Source organism: Galeopterus variegatus, unplaced genomic scaffold (assembly GCF_000696425.1).
Source record: "Galeopterus variegatus unplaced genomic scaffold, G_variegatus-3.0.2 Scaffold1360, whole genome shotgun sequence".
In the NCBI taxonomy this organism is placed as follows: domain Eukaryota; kingdom Metazoa; phylum Chordata; class Mammalia; order Dermoptera; family Cynocephalidae; genus Galeopterus; species Galeopterus variegatus.
This window is the reverse complement of record NW_007727471.1, coordinates 266,580-284,605: the sequence shown is the minus strand read 5'-3', so window position 1 is coordinate 284,605 and position 18,026 is coordinate 266,580. Positions and strand designations below refer to the sequence as shown.

The 18,026-nt window shown below is 56.8% G+C and overlaps 2 protein-coding genes across 2 annotated transcripts in view; both read left to right on the top strand.

Annotated features, from left to right (window-relative positions):
* Positions 1–287: 287 nt before the first annotated feature.
* Positions 288–5,160, top strand: UAP1L1 (UDP-N-acteylglucosamine pyrophosphorylase 1-like 1). The gene is made up of 8 exons (XM_008576495.1): positions 288–460; positions 682–857; positions 1,122–1,294; positions 1,383–1,576; positions 2,286–2,426; positions 2,986–3,171; positions 3,777–3,843; positions 4,375–5,160. Exons 1-8 carry the CDS (start codon positions 345–347, stop codon positions 4,465–4,467), a joined length of 1,146 nt encoding a protein of 381 aa, XP_008574717.1. The 5' UTR covers positions 288–344; the 3' UTR covers positions 4,468–5,160.
* A 12,329-nt stretch (positions 5,161–17,489) lies between these two features.
* The window catches only part of DPP7 (dipeptidyl-peptidase 7), a 4,099-nt gene continuing 3,562 nt past the window's right edge, over positions 17,490–18,026 (top strand). The window contains exons 1-3 of the mRNA XM_008576506.1: positions 17,490–17,586; positions 17,663–17,776; positions 17,845–17,984. Coding sequence (XP_008574728.1) covers positions 17,490–17,586; positions 17,663–17,776; positions 17,845–17,984 — 351 coding nt within the window. The remainder of the gene's footprint in view (positions 17,587–17,662; positions 17,777–17,844; positions 17,985–18,026) is intronic.

Below are 18,026 nucleotides of genomic sequence, written 5' to 3'. Positions count from 1 at the left end.
GGGAGCGCGTGGGCAGCGGGAGCCGCTGCGACCCCGAGACGCGGCGGCGCTGGGAGGAGGAAGGTGGGCGGGCCGGGGTCCGGGTGACGCGGCGCCCCTTGCGGGCCGGAAGGGGTCGGGCGCAGAGTGGGGTGGGGAAGAGCTTGGGCTTGGAGCTCAGTTGGCCCTACCAGGCCCAGGTGTGGCTCGCTCTTGAGGGACGTGGCCGTTGGGTGTCCAGTCCAAGGCGTCCCCTCATAGCGCCCCTTGCCGCAGGTTTCCGCCAGATTGCCCTGAACAAGGTGGCCGTCCTGCTGCTGGCCGGCGGGCAAGGCACTCGCCTGGGCGTGACCTACCCCAAGGGCATGTATCGTGTGGGGCTGCCCAGCCGGAAGACCCTGTACCAGCTGCAGGCGGAGCGGATTCGGCGGGTGGAGCAACTGGCCAGCGAGCGCCACGGGACCAGCTGCACCGTGCCCTGGTGTGTGCTCCCTGCCCTACCTGGGCCCCAGAATGACCCCTCCTCCTGTGGCCCCAGGCCTGGCCCACGCCAAGGCCTGAGCCCCAGCCCCAGTCCTGGACAGAGGCCAGCATGCACCCAGACTGAGGCCTGACCCGGCCCCGGTGGGTGGGACCACTCTGATCCCCACCTCCTGAGGGCCCAGGGCCCCCGGAGGCCGGCTCACCCCTGCCTCCCCGCAGGTACATCATGACCAGCGAGTTCACCCTGGGGCCCACAGCCGCCTTCTTCAAGGAGCACGACTTCTTCCACCTAGACCCCGCCAACGTGGTCATGTTTGAGCAGCGCATGCTGCCTGCGGTGACCTTCGATGGCAGGGCCATCCTGGAGCGGAAAGACAAAGTTGCCATGGCCCCAGGTAAGGCCCACCCCTGAGACAGGGAGGGACGGCCGAGCCTAGAAGTCGGAGTGAAGGTCAGGAGGCCTGGGTCAGAGTTCAGAATGCTGCGGGGAAGCTGTGTGGTCCTAGGCAAGTTGCCTCCCCTCTCTGGGCCTTGATGCCCATCTGTTGACTGGCGCAACCATGGGATTTTTTGGATGTTGACCGGGAACTGCCTTAGGCAGGAGGTCGGGGCTTCCCTGGGACTAGCAGGCTGGGGCTGGTTCCTTTCTTCCTCCGCAGATGGCAACGGGGGCCTGTACTGCGCATTGGCGGACCACCAGATCCTGGAGGACATGGAGCACCGTGGAGTGGAGTTTGTGCACGTGTATTGCGTGGATAATATCTTGGTGCGGCTGGCCGACCCCGTCTTCATAGGCTTCTGTGTGCTGCAGGGTGCTGACTGTGGCGCCAAGGTGAGCTCCCTGACCCGACCTGACCCACCCCCTCTGCCCAGCCCCACCACGCCCAGCCCTCCGTGCCCACCCCCTGTCGCGGCTGCAGGTGGTAGAAAAGGCATACCCAGAGGAGCCCGTGGGCGTGGTGTGCCAGGTGGACGGTGTGCCCCAGGTGGTGGAGTACAGCGAGATAAGCCCTGAGACAGCGGGGCTGCGCGCCCCCGACGGGGGCCTTCTCTACTGCACTGCCAACATCTGCAACCACTTCTTCACCAGAGGCTTCCTCCAGAGGGTGACCAGGTGTGGGCACAGGTGGCCCTGGAGCCTAGCTAGAGCAATCTGCGCTGACCAAGGACTGCTAGGACCAGGCCAGGCTGAGGCCTCTGGGCTGCAGCATGGAGGCTGGGCTCAGCTGGGCTGCGGTGGCAAGTGCCTGGAGCCTAGCTAGAGCAATCTGCGCTGACCAAGGACTGCTAGGACCAGGCCAGGCTGAGTGAGGCCTCTGGGCTGCAGCATGGAGGCTGGGCTCGGCTGGGCTGCGGTGGCAAGTAGCTGCAGCATGGAGGCTGGGCTCAGCTGGGCTGCGGTGGCAAGTGGTTGATGGGTTGGGGTGGAGAAAGCTTCTCTCGTTTAAACAAGCCAGAGGCACTGGAGGTGCGATGTGAGCTGTGACCTGTGAGCAGCTGGTAGAAGGCTCTGTAGTCAGGTCTGCCTGCCCTGTCTGTGGTACTGCCCCGTTGCCCACAGGTGCCACCTCTGCCCATGGCTTGCCAGTTTCTGTTAACCTGGGCAGGGATGTGGCCGATGGCATCTGGCGCACTGGGGGTGCAGGGAAAAGACCTGTGCTTCCCCAGGGGTCTGGCTCGGTTCCTGCTGCTTCTGTGCCCTGTGGTATCCATCTGCCAGCCTGCCCCCCCCCGGCCGGGTGTGCCCAGAGGTGGGGACGGAGTTCCCAGGGGTGTCCTCTCTGAACTGCGACTTTCCCGCTTTTTGCCCTCCTGCCCCCCAGGGAGTTTGAGCCCTTGCTGGAGCCACATGTGGCTGTGAAGAAGGTCCCGTACGTGGATGAGGAGGGAAATCTGGTAAAGCCGCTAAAGCCGAATGGGATTAAGATGGAGAAGTTTGTGTTTGACGCGCTCCGGTTTGCTGAGTCAGTGGCAGAAGTCATTTGTTTTTCCTTCTCTCTCCGTTTTGGTGGTGGGTTGTGAGGCCCAGCCGGGAAGGGAGGTGGCGGCTCAGTGAGGGTACCGAGGGGACTGGAGGGCTGCAGGCAGGTCTCGGGAGAAGTCCAGAGGGTACTTGCCCCAAGAGGAAGTCCCCATGCCGTGCGGGGCTGGGAGCGTAGGGACCGTCGGGGCAGCTGAGTTCTCGGGGGACAGTGGTTCCACCTCCTGGGCCCTCCCTTCGTTGGCCTCACCCAGGGTTAGGAGGTGTTTCCAGGCCAGGTTGCTGGGATGGCTCGCAGGGCATTTGGCCCTCACTCTGGGGTCCCAGGGTCTGCGCCTTTGGCAGATGGGAGTGGGAGGGAGAGCTTGAGGCATCCCTGGGATCTCAGGAGCAAAAACTCGGTCAGTGCCTGTGGGGCCTCCTCAGCCTGCTGCTCGTGGGAACAGACCCGGTCAGTCACGGTCAACTCCGCCCAGCCCTCGCCTGCCCACACCAGGGCCTCTGGGCTGGGACGTGGGATAAGCAGCCCTTTTCCCCACCAGGAACTTTGTTGCTTTTGAAGTGCTACGGGAGGAGGAGTTCTCCCCGCTAAAGAACGCCAGTTCGGCTGACAGGGACAACCCCTCCACCGCGCGGCGGGCGCTGCTGGCTCAGCACTACCAGTGGGCTCTGCAGGCTGGGGCCCGCTTCCTGGATGCAGATGGGGCCCAGCTTCCCGAGCTGCCCTGGTGAGCGTGGGCCCTAGGGTGCAGCCCGAAGTGGGGAGCGGTGTCAGGGCCCAGTCCTTAGCCCCAGGGCCATGCTGGCTCTGCTGCTGTCCGAGCACCATACCAAGTGCAGGTGGCCATGTGCCAGCCAGCCCCAGGTGGCACAGTGACCACTGGTTCAGCCACTTGGCCTAACTCCTCAATTTCTGCTCAGGGTTCTGGGGGATGCTGGGGATTTAGCCCTCCCCAGCTTATTCGTAAGCTTTGAAACTGAGACCTGGGCATGCCATTGAGAAGACAGCAGGGCAGTTTCTTTCAGGGCTGGGAAAGAAAAGTACATTTGATTTTTGTCTTCCCAATTGTGTGTAGCCACCACCTAAGTTTATCTGCCCGGGCCCTGCATGCAATGCCTGTGAGGGTGCCTTCTACCCTAAATCAGGATTTGTCACTCAGCAGGGGAAAGTTTGCTCAGGGTTTGGGGTGTCCAGAGAAAGGGGTTGCAGGAGCCAGGTGTGTGGAGGTAGGCCTGCTGGGCTGGGCACTGGGCCACCTCTTGTTAGGGGGCTGGGGGGAGAGCCCAGGACATGCACCCCCAAGGCAGATGCTGACAAGTGGACTCCCTCTAGCTTGCCCCAAAATGGAGATCCTCCGGCCATCTGTGAGATATCACCCTTGGTATCTTACTCTGGAGAGGTAGGTGCCCATCCTTGTCTGGGGTTTTTCTGGGTCAGGCTTGCATGAATCACAGGAATACTGTCTGGGCTGGGGTGAAGAAGTCACAGCTCTGCCTCAGTTTACCAACAGGGTAAATGGTCCCTTAAGTTGCAGAGGATATTCCAGGATGTGGGGTGAGGTGGGATGACGTGTCCAGAGGCCTTTGTAGGTTCTGGGAGGGTATGAGGCAGGGGCCAGTCAGGCTTCTGTGGGAGCCCTGTTAAGGGAGGAACACCAGCTCTCTGCTGACCCTCTGACTGGGCCTGGCTCTGTGCCACTTGGGTCAGGTCAGGCCTGAGTTTGTTGGGAGGGTCTCATGCTGGCCTGGGGTCTTGGGTGGCCTTAGGATGTGCATTCATCCTTACTCCTGGAAGCTTTCCTAAATGTGCCCGTCCCTGACTCCAGGCAGAACTGGGATCCTACCCTGGGCTGTGGTTCCTTGGTGCAGCTGGAAGGGCTGTGGGTAGCCCAGAGGTGGACATTTGGCTACAGTGACTCGCTCATTTCCAGGGCTTGGAAGTGCACCTGCAAGGCCAGGTGTTCCCATCCCCGCTTATCCTGGATGAGGACCAGGCCAGGGTGCTGCGGCCACAGAAGTCCTGACTCGCTCCCAGACCTGCCACCCTAGGGTCCTCTGCTTAGGAAAGCAGGGTGCTGTGCATTCCCAGCCTGTGGAACACAGAGGGAAATGCTCAGGTTTACTCCACGAGGGCGGGACCTCTCCTGTCACCCACGGACACAAGAGACCGTTGGCCTGCTGCGGGATCCAGCTGGGAGGCAGAGGGACTTGGGAACTCAGAGAATGAGGCTGAGAGGAGGCTTTGGGGTGGGGCCTGAGGGACGGGCGTCGTCTGGGAAGAGCAGCCGAGGGGACTTCCCTGTGGAAGCTAGCGCTGGCCAACAGACGTCCACTGTATTCTCAGCTGAGGATGAGCAGGCGCCACTGCCACAGCCAAGACACCGTTCTGCAGACCACAGAGGAGGAAACGGAACGAGGTGAACAGGTCTCATTCCTTCACAGGGGGCATGTTCGAAGGTCCTGGTTGGCAGCCGAACCAGTAACTGGGGGGTCACAGCTAATCCCTCCACCCATCCTGCATGCCCAGCCAAGGCCAACAGCAGGGACCCACAGTCCACGATAAAGGTTGGCTCCGTGAGCAGCTGGGCGCATGCCAGAGACGCCTGCCGCCTTCTCTGTCTCTCCCCAAGGCCTCGGCCTCTCAGCCACACCTGTGGTGGGTTTCCATTGCTGAGTTGTACGCGCTTCCCCCAAGAACCAGGGGACCCGTACCAGTGGCTCCTGTGCTGCCTGATGATTGATCTGGGAGGCAGCTGGTGCAGGAGCTCCAGCCCCACCCTGGCCCGCCTGGAGCTTGTCACAGATCTTGGTGCTCAGGCTCCTCCCATGCTCTTGGGATGGGGCCTCCATATCTGGTGCCCTGCACTCCCATGAAGCTGGGGCGGACCAGCCAGTCCCCGGTCGCTTCCCCCGCGTTGCTGCTCTAGAGCACAGAGCTTCTGTTGATTGGCACCTGCGTTCCTACCTGCTAAAGTGAAGAGCAGCATTGAAATGCAGTCTGCTGCCAAGTCGTCGTGTCCCCTCTACCACAGCCCCCAGCCCCGGACTAGAGGGGCTCCACTCATCCCCATATGCTTCCTCAGGGGAGGGGTGTTATCTGCAAGGCTGGGTTCGGATGCACCTGATTGTACAGAGGCACACAGTGACTTGGCAGAACGGCGTTCAGGCCCACACTTGCCTCCGTTGGGAATGAAGCCAGAGGGTGACTTCTGCTTCCACCCAGGCTCTGCCAGTCTGCTCGCTGCAAACCTCATGCCTTAGGGCCCTTCTCTGAGCTGCTCCACAGGCAAGCAGAGGCCCCAGCCAGGGTCCTGCCCACAGCCACTCCTCAGGCCATAAGTGGAACAGTTAGCAACCTGTTTGCCACACAGTGCCATTAGTTGGGTAAATTCTTGAAACAGCTCACTTTTTAAAAAAGTTATTAGATAATTATATTTCACAAAAAGTTGCAGAGAAAGCCTTTACTGTTCCTGTAAACATTTCACCCAGTTTCCCCCCGTGGTTGCATCTCACATGATGACAGGCCGATATCAAACTCCAGAATGTGACATGTGACACTGGTCCTATGTGAAGTCACCACATGTAGTGATGAGTGCACCCACCCCGGCAATTGAGATGCACCCCTGTGCCAAAAACAAAAAGATCACACGCCCCACCATCCCTAACCCAGGCGTCCACCAGTGGGACAACTGAGTTTTAAAAGACAGTTGACTTCTTGGTTTTCTGTGTGACTTTGTATGGGCCATCTGCGGTAGATAAGATGCTGCAGTTGACCGCCACCGCGGCGAGGGCAGTTTTTGACCAGCGCACAGTGGTGGGGACAGAGACCAGGTGTCCACGACTGTGTGTCCGGGGGCTGGTGCCCGCCAACGTCCACACAGGAAGCCGGGGACCACTCCGGGGTGCCCAGGAATCCTCTCGTGCTCGCGTCCAGCTCCTCTCCGGCGTCTCGGGGGCCTGGCAGGGGTGGGCGTCTGCGCCCTCAGCGCTGACAGTTGGTGACTCGCCTTCCTGCACTGCATCCTTCAGATGCCACCGTTTCGCTGGTGACCGAGAGCCGCGGGGAGACCGTGAACCAGGAGCCCTGGCACGCACGTGCGCGTAGCCGGACTACACGCGAGCTCTCCGGCCCGCAGTCTTCCAGACGAGCGCTGGCAGGGTCGGCTCCCGCCAGCCCCTGCAGAGCCCTTGCTTTCGGAGCAGCTTAGGTGGAAGAAGACCCCGCGTCCCCGACCCCGGGATGTGCCTGTGGCCCGCGCCCGCTCGCGTGCCCGAGTCGCAGTCTTCTGCCATGCCTCAGTGCATTCGCTGATTCTGCAGCGCCCGGCCCTGGGTGTCTTTTCGGGCCACACAACCGTGCGGGAGGGATGCTCGGGGGCCCTGCGGGTCTTCCGGGGCAGACTCGGGCGAGCCGGGCGGGGTCCGCACGGTGGAGGCGGAGACCCCGCGGCCGCAGGTGCTGCCGCGCCCCGTGAGTGCTTCCCCCGGGGCGCTCCCCGGAGACGTCCGGCGGACCCAGCCAGGCGGCGGCAGCAGCAACCACGCGAGGCGCTCGGGCAGGGGGCGGGACAGGTGGAGGCCACGGCCCGCGCTCGGCTTCGCGGATGGGCGGGCCATGAACGCTCGGCGCAGGCGCGGTATCCTCCGAGGGCGGTCCTCAAAGGGCGCATGCGCGCTGCGCTCGCGACCGCTGGCAGCCGGAGGGAGGGGCCCGGCTGTTGCTTCCGCCGCGGTCTCCAGCCGCCGTGACCCCGTCCCCTCTTCCCGCAGCAGGTACATGTCCGCGTGGAAAGACACGCAGAGAGACGGGCTCCCGGGAACACAGATGCTCACGTCGCGCAGACAGATCGGAGAGCCGGCCACGGGGTCAGGGCAGAGCGCGGGCACGCCGTGAGCTCCGCGCGTCGCCACCCCACGTCCTCCGGCAGGGCGGCAGCGCTGCGGCCAGCTCGACGCCAGCTCACCTGTGCGCGCCGCGCACCTGCCGCGCAGACTTCCGGTCTCGGCCCGTCCGCCGAGCGCTGGCCGGGGCGGGCCCGCGGAGTGCGGTGACACCGGCGTCGGGTCTGAAAGGGTTTCCGTGTGGACAGACCGTCACGCTCCGTCTTCATTAAGCTTTGATTTCAAGATCAAAGTTTAAAAACTGGCGGCCAGAGCTGAGTTAGGCGGATGACCCCCCCATGGTGTGCAGTGACGTCCTGGGCAGGGCCATTCTTAATGCCTGGGAGGGGAGGGTCTGAGGACGGGGAGCAGGGCTCGGGCCTTCCTGCGGCTACAGCCGTGGAGGCAGACGGCTGGCGGTCCGGCCTCCCCCCTTTCCCGAGCCACCCTGTCGGGCCGACAGCAGAGTGAGAGGGGACTGTCCCCGTGCCGGGCTCCCGGAACAGCAGCAACAGGACACTCTGCAGCACTTGCCTGCTGCTTCGAAGGCCTTGGCTCGCTGCGCTGCCCCCGTGGCCTGTGGGAGTGCTGTCCCCGTCCCCTTTGACCAGAGACCTACAAGGCCCGAGAGGGACAATGCCTGCGCAGGCCCCAGACAGGTGGTCGGGGACCAGGGGCTGTCATGTGGCGCCCTTGACAAGCGTGTGCTGCCCACAATTCCCACTATGGCTTCTGTGCCCCCAACCTTCCCTGCGCTCCACTGCTGCCCTTCCCACCCCCTTAATTCTATCCATGGCACTGGCCAGTGTCAGTCCCCCCACTCCACCCACTGTCAGTTTCACTCACGTGGGGTCAGAGAGGACCCTGCCCAGAGGGGCTCCTTCTGTGTCCTGATGCCAGGACAGTGGACATATTCCCAGAAACACATCAATTACCTAAACTAACTCAAGTAGATACAGAAATCTCAGCAGATCTATATGGAGAGATTGACACAATAATAATAAACCTCCCACAAGGAAAATACCACATCCTGATGGTTTCACTGGTGAAATCTACCAAACATTCAAGAAGAATTAACACCAATCTTTCTCAAAGTTTTCCAGAAAGTTGAAGAGGAAACTTCAACTAGCTTCATTGTGGAGTGTACTAACATTTCTAAAGCAAATGTGTTTCACAGGGCCTAGCTTCCAAAGCCCTGTAGTTTCAGGTTTAACCAAACTTTTTAAAAATTACATATAGAAATGTTAAGCTTGCAAAAGACAGAAAACTTTCCCCAGGCTAAAGTTTCTGTTGTAGATAAAGAATTGTAACACAGCAAATTGCTGGCTCAAGGACAGACGTCCTTGATGCAGGTTAACTTAAAGTTACTTAATTGTTACGTAAACATACTGAGGAAATTGCTGTAGTAAAAGACAGTATTTGCTAAGAACAAGCTTTTGTTGGTGGATTGACTTAACCTTTTGCCAATTGCATCATGGAATGTCACTTTGTTATCTCACTGATGTTACCAGCATCTATTGTTAAACTATTCTTAGCCATGACTCCACCTATGTTCCTTTTCTGTAACTTTCTGGCCTGGAGAATAAATACTGGGAAAAGATCCCAGTCGGGTATTATTTTTCCAAGGAGGAATGCCTCTCTCTTGAGGGTTCCTGGAAAATTAACCCCTTCAGGGCTTCTCACTGCTCAGAAAAAACGGGCTTTGAGCAATCCTTTGCATCTCCATCACCCAGGGGAAGAGAGGTGACAAAGAGACAGTAACACTTCATAGCTCATTCTGAGGATAGCATGATCCTGATACCAAAGCCAGATAAAGACATCATTATAAAAGAAAACTACAGAACAATATTCCTTATGAATATTGTTGCAAAACCGTTAATAAAAACTGGCACGTCAAATTCAACAGCATATTGAAAGATCTATGCACTGTGACCAAGTGGAATTTATCGCAGGGTGCAAGCGTGGCTCCATTTAAGAAAATTAATGTAGGGCCGGCCTGTGGCTCACTCGGGAGAGTGAGGTGCTGATAACACCAAGGCCCCAGGTTCGGATCCCACATAGGGATGGCCGGTTCGCTCACTGGCTGAGCGTGGTGCTGACAACACCAAGTCATGGGTTAAGATCCCCTTACCGGTCATCTTTTAAAAAAAAAAAAAAGAAAGAAAGAAAATTAATGTAATAAGCCTCATAATTGAACAAAGGGCAGAAAAATACACAAGCACCTCAGCTGACATGGGAGAGGCATATTATAAAATCCAACACCCTTCATGTTAGAAACAATCATAATATTAGGAATAGAAGGTGTAGTGGATTGGATTATGTCCCCCCAAAACTCACTGAAGCTTCAATTGTGCCCCAAGTTTCATATATTAGAAGCTTAATCCCTACTGTGACTGTTGAAGGTGAGAAATCCTATTATGGTAATCGAAAGGTGGAGCCTTAAAGAGGTGATTGGATTGTAAGACCGTGCTGTAGTGAATGGATTAAAAATAGTGGGCACGGGTGTAGTTCTGAGGGCTTTAAAAGAAGAGAAGAGTCTGTCTGTCTGTCTGTCTGTCTGTCTCTCTCTCTCTCCTTCCACCATTTTCCAATGTGAGACACAGTTACCCAACTGTCACCACCACCAGATGGACTTTGGATTCCCCAGCCTGAGAAATTGTAAGCAGTAAGTGTCATTTTCTTTATAAATTACCCAGTCTCAGGTATTCTGTTATAGCAACACAAAACGGACTAATACAGAAGAGAACTTGCTCAACATGATAAAGGGTATTTATGAAAAACCCACAGCTAACTTCATACTCAGTGGAAAAGCCTGAAAACTTTTCTTCTAAGATCAGGAACAAGGTGAGGATGTCCGCTTTCACTACTGCTCTTCAACATAGTTCTAGCCAGAGCAATTAGACAAGAAAAAGAAATGAAGCTTGCAAACTGGAAAGAAAGACATAAAACTATTACTATTTACAGATAATATGATCCTGTATATAGAAAATCCCAATGAATCTACAAGAAAGCTACTAGAGCTAGTAAACAAATTCAGTAAATCTGCAGTCTACAAGATCAACAAACAAAATCAGTTGTGTTTCTATGCACCTGCAATGAACAATCCAATAAGGAAATTAAGAAAACAATTAAATTCACAGTAGCATTTAAAAGAATCAAATACCTAGATATAAACTTAATCAGGGACATGAAATACTTGTACACTGACAATTACAAAACACTGCTAAAAGAAATTAAAGAAAATCTAAATAAGTGGAAAGATACCCTTTCTTCATGGGTAGGAGGACTTAATATTTATTGTTAAGATGTTAATAATTCCCAAAACAATCTACAAATTTGACAGAATCCCTATCAAAATTCCAACAGAAATTTTTTCAGAAATGGAAAAGCTAAACCTCACATTCATATGAAATTGCAAGGGACTGCAAACAACCAAAATAGTCTGGAAAAAGAGGAACAAAGTTGAAGTCACACTTCCCAATTAAAAACTAACTACAAACTACAGTACTCAAAACAGTATGGCTGGCCAGCCACCAAAAACAAAAACAAACTAACAAACAAACAGTATGGTGTTGGCATATGGGCAGACAAATAGACCAATGGAATAGGAGTGTCCAGACAGAAACCCACATCTGTGGCCAGTTGATCCTTGCAAGGGTGATAAGTCTATCCAATGGGAGAAAAGAACAGTGTCTTCAACACATGCTGTTGGGACAACTGGATGTACACATGCAAAAGAATGGGGTTGGACCCTTACCCAACACCATATACAAAAATTAACTCGAAATGGATCAATGACCTAAGTATAATAGCTAAAACCATAAAACCTGGAAAGAAACATAGAGGTAAATCTTCATAACCTTGAATTTGGCAATAGATTCTTAGATATGACACAAAAGCACAATCAACAAAAGAAGAAATAGGATCCAAGCAAGATGGCAGAATAGACGGTCTGCAGCGTCACTCTCTCCCACAAATCAACCAAATTTACAACTATAAAAATGTAACATCAGCCAAGCCAGGGCTGCTGGAGCTCAGGGGAAGAGGAGGAGAGACCCACGGAGTTCATGAAGGTGGGAGAAACTACGATGAGAGAAAGAAAAAGCTACTCTGAGCATTTCAGGGCGCAGCTGCTTTAAGGCTGGAGCTGCTGAGCACACGGAGCAGGAGCCAGCAGAAGCCGCAGCTGTGCCCTTCAGATGGAGTTGCTTGGAGGCAGCAGGGGAGAAGAGGGCCTTGGCGGCCTCCAGGACAGCAAGACCACTAATAGGGTTCATGTGAACTCATGCAGGAGCAAGAAGCCAGAACAGCTCAAAAAAGGGAGCCATTCAGAGGCCGGTGAGTCATTGCAAGGGACTGGCACAGGGCCTGGACACAGCAAGGACCGCTTATCTGCCCCCAATCAGCACAGGACCACTCAGAGGAGACTGGTCAGGAATGCAGAATTGCATGGGGTACAGTTTGATGAAAAAACTCAGGCCCAGATCAGAGATTCTACAGAACACAGAACCACTGGGTCCCTGGAGAGCCGGAAGTGCCTATAAGGTCAACCATGAAACACTGAGCTGCACAAAAAGCCTTCCCTAGGGAAACAGCAGCAAAGCAGCAATTTAAACAGACACACAGCTCAAGTACTGGTTCCCACAGGAAGTTCCCCCATGTTAGAAGCAAAGGACAAAAAATTAGTTCTGGCCCAGGCACACCACCAGCACCTTGGGGCCTGCCTGGGAACTGGAGGCTTGGATCTGGGGACCAGACCCCACTCCCACTTCCAGGCAAACGGCACCAGTGCATCAGGGCCAGCCTGGGGACCTGAAGCTTGGAGAAGAGGACTGGAGCCCCCTCCCACAACCAGGCACACCACGCCAGCACCTTGGGTCCTACCCAGGGACCTGAGGCAAGGAGAAGGGGACCGGACCTCTCTCCCACAACCAGGCACACCATGCCAGCACCTTGGGGCCTGCCCAGGGACCCAGGACATGGAGAAGGGGACCGGACCTCTCTCCCACAACCAGGCACACCATGCCAGCACCTTGGGGCCTGCCCAGGGACCCAGGACATGGAGAAGGGGACCAGACCTCTATCCCACAATCAGGCACATTGAACCAGTGCCTTGGGGCTCACGTATAGAGTTGGGGACTGGACCTCTCTCCCACAGCCAGCCACCACATGCCAGCAACTCGGAGCCCACCCAGGGAACCAGGGCAAGAAGAAGGGGACTGGTCCTCTCTCCCACAACCAGGCACACCGTGCCAGTGCTTCAGGGCCCACCCAGGGACCTGAGGCATGGAGAAGGGGACTGGACCCTCCTCCCACAACCAGGCACAACAAGCCAGCGCCTTGGGGCCCACCCACAGTCCCAGGGCATGGAGAAGGGGACCGGACCACCCTCCCACAACCAGGCACAGCACGCCAGTACCTTGGGCCCTGCCCAGAGACCCAGGGCATGGAGAAGGAGACCGGACCACCCTTCCACAGCCAGGTACACTGAGCCAGTGCCTTGGGGCCCACCCAGGGGCCTAGGGTATGGAGTCAGGGACCAGACCACCCTCCCACAACCAGGCACAACATGCCATCACCTCGGAGGCCACACAGGGACCAGGGGCATGGAGAAGGGGACCAGACCTCTCTCCCACAACCAGGCACACAACGCCAGCACCTTGGGGCCCACCCACAGTCCTGGGGCATGGAGAAGGGGATCGGACCACCCTACCACAACAAGGCACACTGAGCCAGCGCCTTGGGACCTGCCTAGGGACCCGAGGCAAGGAGAAGGGGACCAAACACACCCCACAACCAGGCACACCGCCAGTGCCAAGGAACATGCCAAAAACAGCACCTCCATGTGGGTGGCCCACCACAGCCACCATAATAACCATGGCTGCTGCAAAAGTGGCTAGATGCCACAGCCACCATGCAGATGGTCCACCAGCCACTGGAGTGCATTGACAGAAGAAGAGTCACCAGCAGAGACAAAGAAAAGAAGAGGACGTCTCATTCCACAAAACCCATTCCAGAGTGACAGAAGAAGCATCTGCTCTATGATACTATTGGGGGACCTGATCACATCTCTCAGCAATGGACAGATCATCTAGGCAACAGGTTAACAGAGTAACCATTATTCTTTCAGAAGGAGAGAAGAAATCTAGGGTAATTAGAGGGGGGAGGGGGAGGGAATGGGGAAGGGGAGAGGTTGGACAAGGGGCATAAAGAATAATTACGATGGGCCGGCCCGTGGCTCACTCGGGAGAGTGCAGTGCTGATAACACCAAGGCCCCGGGTTCGGATCCCATATAGGGATGGCCGGTTCGCTCACTGGCTGAGCGTGGTGCTGACAACACCAAGTCAAGGGTTAAGATCCCCTTACCGGTCATCTTTTAAAAAAAAAAAAAAAAAAAAAAGAATAATTACGATTTGTAACAATATATATGCTAGTAATATTGATTTAATCAACATATCTCAATGTTCAACCCCAAAAATATGTATAATCAATTTTGATTCAATAAATAAAATAAAATATTTAAAAAAACAAATAAATAAATTATATTCAGGAAACAGGCAAGCTAAAACATTTGCAAGTGCAATTAGGAAAAGATTGTTTCTGGAACAGATTTTGAGATTTAAAGAGTTTATGTTTAGCTATTAACTTTCAAAATAGTTTGGCAAATTTTTCTAGTAAATAAAAATTAAATGTAATGTAAAGGCCAAAACAAAATGGATGGTGAGTAAAATAGAAGTTTTGAGGTAAAGTTAACTGAAGTAAAAATGCTCAGTCTCAAAATATGTACATTTACAGCAATCTATTTTGGAAGCCAAATAATTTCAAATTATATCTTACAGACTGAAAAAAAAAAAGAAATAGATAAATTGGACTTCATCAAAATAACTTTTGTGCATCAAAGGACACTATCCACAGAGCAAAAAGGCAACACAGAGAAAATATTTGCAAATCACATATATGATAAGGGATTTAATATTCAGAATATTAAAGAAACTCATAGGGGCTGGCTGGTTCGCTCAGGTGGTTAGAGCGTGGTGCTAGTAACACCAAGGTCCATGGTTTGATGCCAGTGCTGGCCAGCCACCAAGCAAACCAACCAACCCCAAACAAAACAAAACTCATAAAACTCAGCAACAACAAAAAACAATTCAAAATGGGTGAAGGACTTAAAAAGACATCTTTCTAGGGCCAAGGCCGTGCTCCCGCCGCGGGTTCGGATCCTATATAGGGCTGACCGGTGCGCTCACAGCGCTGGCTGAGCGCGGTGTGGCCGGTCTCAAAAAGGACAACAACAACAAAAAAGTCATCTTTCCAAAGGAGATATACAAATAAGCCCATGAAAAGGTGCTCAACATCACTAGTCATTGGGGAAATGCAGATCAGCCTGACAGGGGTTTACTGCCTCGGGTGGCCGCTGCCGCAAATAGCCACGCTCTCCAACCTATGGCTTCCAAGGACCTGTCTGCTGGTCACCCAGCTCACAGACCTGCCTGTGAGGGGTCTGGGGACCCAGCCTGGTGTGTGAAGGGTTTGTGACCCAGTCTGTGAACGGGCTTGAGGGGTCTGTGAGCTCCAGACCCAGCCCTAGCTCGACAATTGGCCCAGTCGGCAGGATTCCAGACATTAGCCCAAGCGCCACAACAAACAAACAAACAAACAAACAAAAACCCCAAGCGTGTCCGTGGATGGATGAACAGATAAACAAACTGTGGTCTGTCCAGACAACGCATCAACCATAAAAAGGAACTGAAATTCTGACACACGCCGCAACCTGGATGAACACCTTACAGGCGTCATGTGGAGGAAATGAGCCAGACAGAAAAGGACAGATGTTGGATCATTTTACTTATATGACACACCCAGAGTAGGTGAATTCACGGTGGCAAGTGTAGAATGGGGGTTATTGGTTAATGGCTACAGTTTCTGTTTGGGGTGATGCAATAGTTTAGGAACTAGAGAGTTGGTGACGTACACAGCACTGAGGTCTGAGGGTCAGAGCAGGTGGCTGTCGGGGGCTGGGCATGGCCCCCAAATCCATGAGTTGTGGAGAGTGGGGGAGGGCTCCAGGACCCACAGACGTACCCCCATGCTCGGGGCCACCAGGTGTAGTCGGTGGTCTCAGAGGGAGCCACAGTGTGGAGGAGCTACGTGGGTGGTTTGGAGGGAACGGGTGGTCTGCGGGGGGAGGGCTTGGGCTCAGGTTCTTCTTGCCTCCCCCAGGCCAGACCCCCAGGATTCCCCTCCTGGGGCCCCCTCTCGTTCTCTAGCCAGCATCTCTCCAGCCCTGGGGGACGGGGGAGGCCCTGGAGAAGCTCTGCATCCGCAGCAGGTGTGGGCCTGGCCTCTAGGTGACGTGTGGAGCCCCTCACAGGCTGACGGTGGCCCAGGCAGTGATGACATGGACGGGAGGTGGGGCCCCTGCCGCAGTGGCCATGCTGGGGGTCTGCTGATCTGCCAGCCCCTGCCTGCTGAGCTGGGGGTGGGAGGAGTGGGGTGGGTACTGGGCCTGGGGTCAGAGGCCACTTTACTGAAGGCGCCTGGCCTCTGTGTGCCATGAAGGGTCAGTGAGAGGCTCCAGCCCCACCGAGGGATGTGGGCAGGGTGGCTGTGCCCAGCCCTCAGCTCCCAGGCAGAACCGAGCCCACTGGCCCCAAGCACAGCCCCCTGGGCTGTGCCCACCCCTCCAAGGCTCAGAGACCCTGTTTGCTGCCCAGAAGGGGCACCGAGTCCTGGGCCACAGACAAGAGAAGAAGGCCCCCCCCCCAGGAACCGTCCCTTGTCCTCTGGCCTGTTCTGTGGGCATGGCCAAGCGTGCACGGCCCAGGGTGGGGCTCCCACCTGTGGGGCATCTGCAGGGGTCCTGCCTCCAGGTTCTGGCCGAGGATCCCTGTGGCTTGTCATTGCCCTCATCCAGCGGAGGGTCTGCAAGGTCAGCCCCTTCCACTGGACACCAACCAGGCTGGAGCCTGCAGCCTGGCATGCAGTCCCAGGCACCGTGGTGAGGACTGTGAGGGGGACAGTGTTGTGGCACTGGATGACTGCGAGGTGATTACACCCATGTGCTGTGCCATGACAGGGACAGTTACTGTCACCATGCTGGTAGACACAGCCACAGTCGTGGGACATTGTGAGGGGCCGCAGAAGAGCCAACCCAAGTGGCCAGTCCTCCGTGCTCAACCCCAGACGGGCCAGGGACAGTCTTGGGAGTAGTGATGGGGCGGCCACCCCCTCCGCGCTCTGGACCTGGCTCTTGGCCTATGGCTGGACTGGATGGACACGGCCCCACAGGTGGCTGAGCTGTCCCGTTGCCCGGCCCTGGACTGGACGCCAGGGAGTAATGCAGCCCCTTCCCTCCTCTGGGCGCTCCCTGGGGAGGAGGGGCTCCAAGCTCCCAGCAGAGGCCTCTGGTTGTCCTTGTCCCCTGGTCCTTGCAGGGCTGTATGGGCCCAATAGACAAAACTTGAAGGAGCGGGTGGAAGTTCCCCAGCTTTCCTGCCCCGCCCACATCCTCTGGGGTCTCCCAGCCCACCCGCATGCCCAGCCCCTGCCTAGCGTCCATCTCTGCAGCACTGTCCCTCTGCAAGGGGATCTGCCTGCCCCCACACCCGTCTTCCCACAGCCCTCTCCTCCCTCCTTCTATGGTGGCAGCCAGGACTGTCCCCCGCGTCGTCAGGGGGCTTGGGAGTGCTAGGACGGGTTGGGCGGCAGGGGTGACCCCCCCAGCCAGTGGCGGCCGCACGAGGTGCAGGGTGAGCCTCTGTGGCCGCAAGCGACATCCGCGAGTGAGAGGGCGACCACCGGTGAGCGTGGAGGAGGCGCTCAGCCCTGTCGCAGCGTCCTCGCCTCCCTGGGGCCCCCGGCAGCGGCCACTGCAGGACCCACGTGGCATGCGTTCCTCCCTTCCCCGGCCCCCGCGCGCCCTCGGCCTGCTTCACGTGTCCCCATGGCCACCGTCTCCATGGGGACGCACTGGGTTCCCAGGAACCTCTGGGACCTGGACACAAAGGGGCCAGAAACTGGGCCCGCGGGGAGGGAAAGGCCACCCTGCTCTGGGCTCCAGACCTTCCCACGGAGGAACCGCCCCGCCCAGGTGGTCACGCGACTCTGCCCCCCGTCATGTGACGCCGCTCACGTGACCGCCCGCGACTGCCAGCCAAGCCAGACATGAGTCCCCAGCATCGGAAGCCCGTGGCGCGGCCGGCCCCTCCCTGGGCCCCGGTCCTGCTGCTGGCGCTGGGGCTGCACGGCCTGGAGGCTGGGGGTGAGTGTGGCCCGGCAGCCCCCCAGGCCCCTCCGGCCCGCCCGGCCCGCCCGGCCCTGAGCATCCCCGTCCCCAGCCCGCAGACCCGCGGAGCCCGGCTTCCGGGAGGGCTATTTCGAGCAGTTCCTGGACCACTTCAACTACGAGAGGTTCGGCAACAAGACCTTCCGCCAGCGCTTCCTGCTGTCAGGTGAGTCGCCCGGCCCGTCGCGCCGGCCCCGCGTGCCTGGCCTCACCCCGCGCCCCTCCACCCCGCAGACCAGTTCTGGAACCGGGGCGAGGGGCCCATCTTCTTCTACACGGGGAATGAGGGGGACGTGTGGAGCTTCGCCAACAACTCGGGCTTCCTCGTGGAGCTGGCGGCCCAGCAGGCGGCCCTGCTCATCTTCGCGGAGCACGTGGGTACCGGCCCCCCCCCCCCCCCCCCCCCCCCCCCCCCC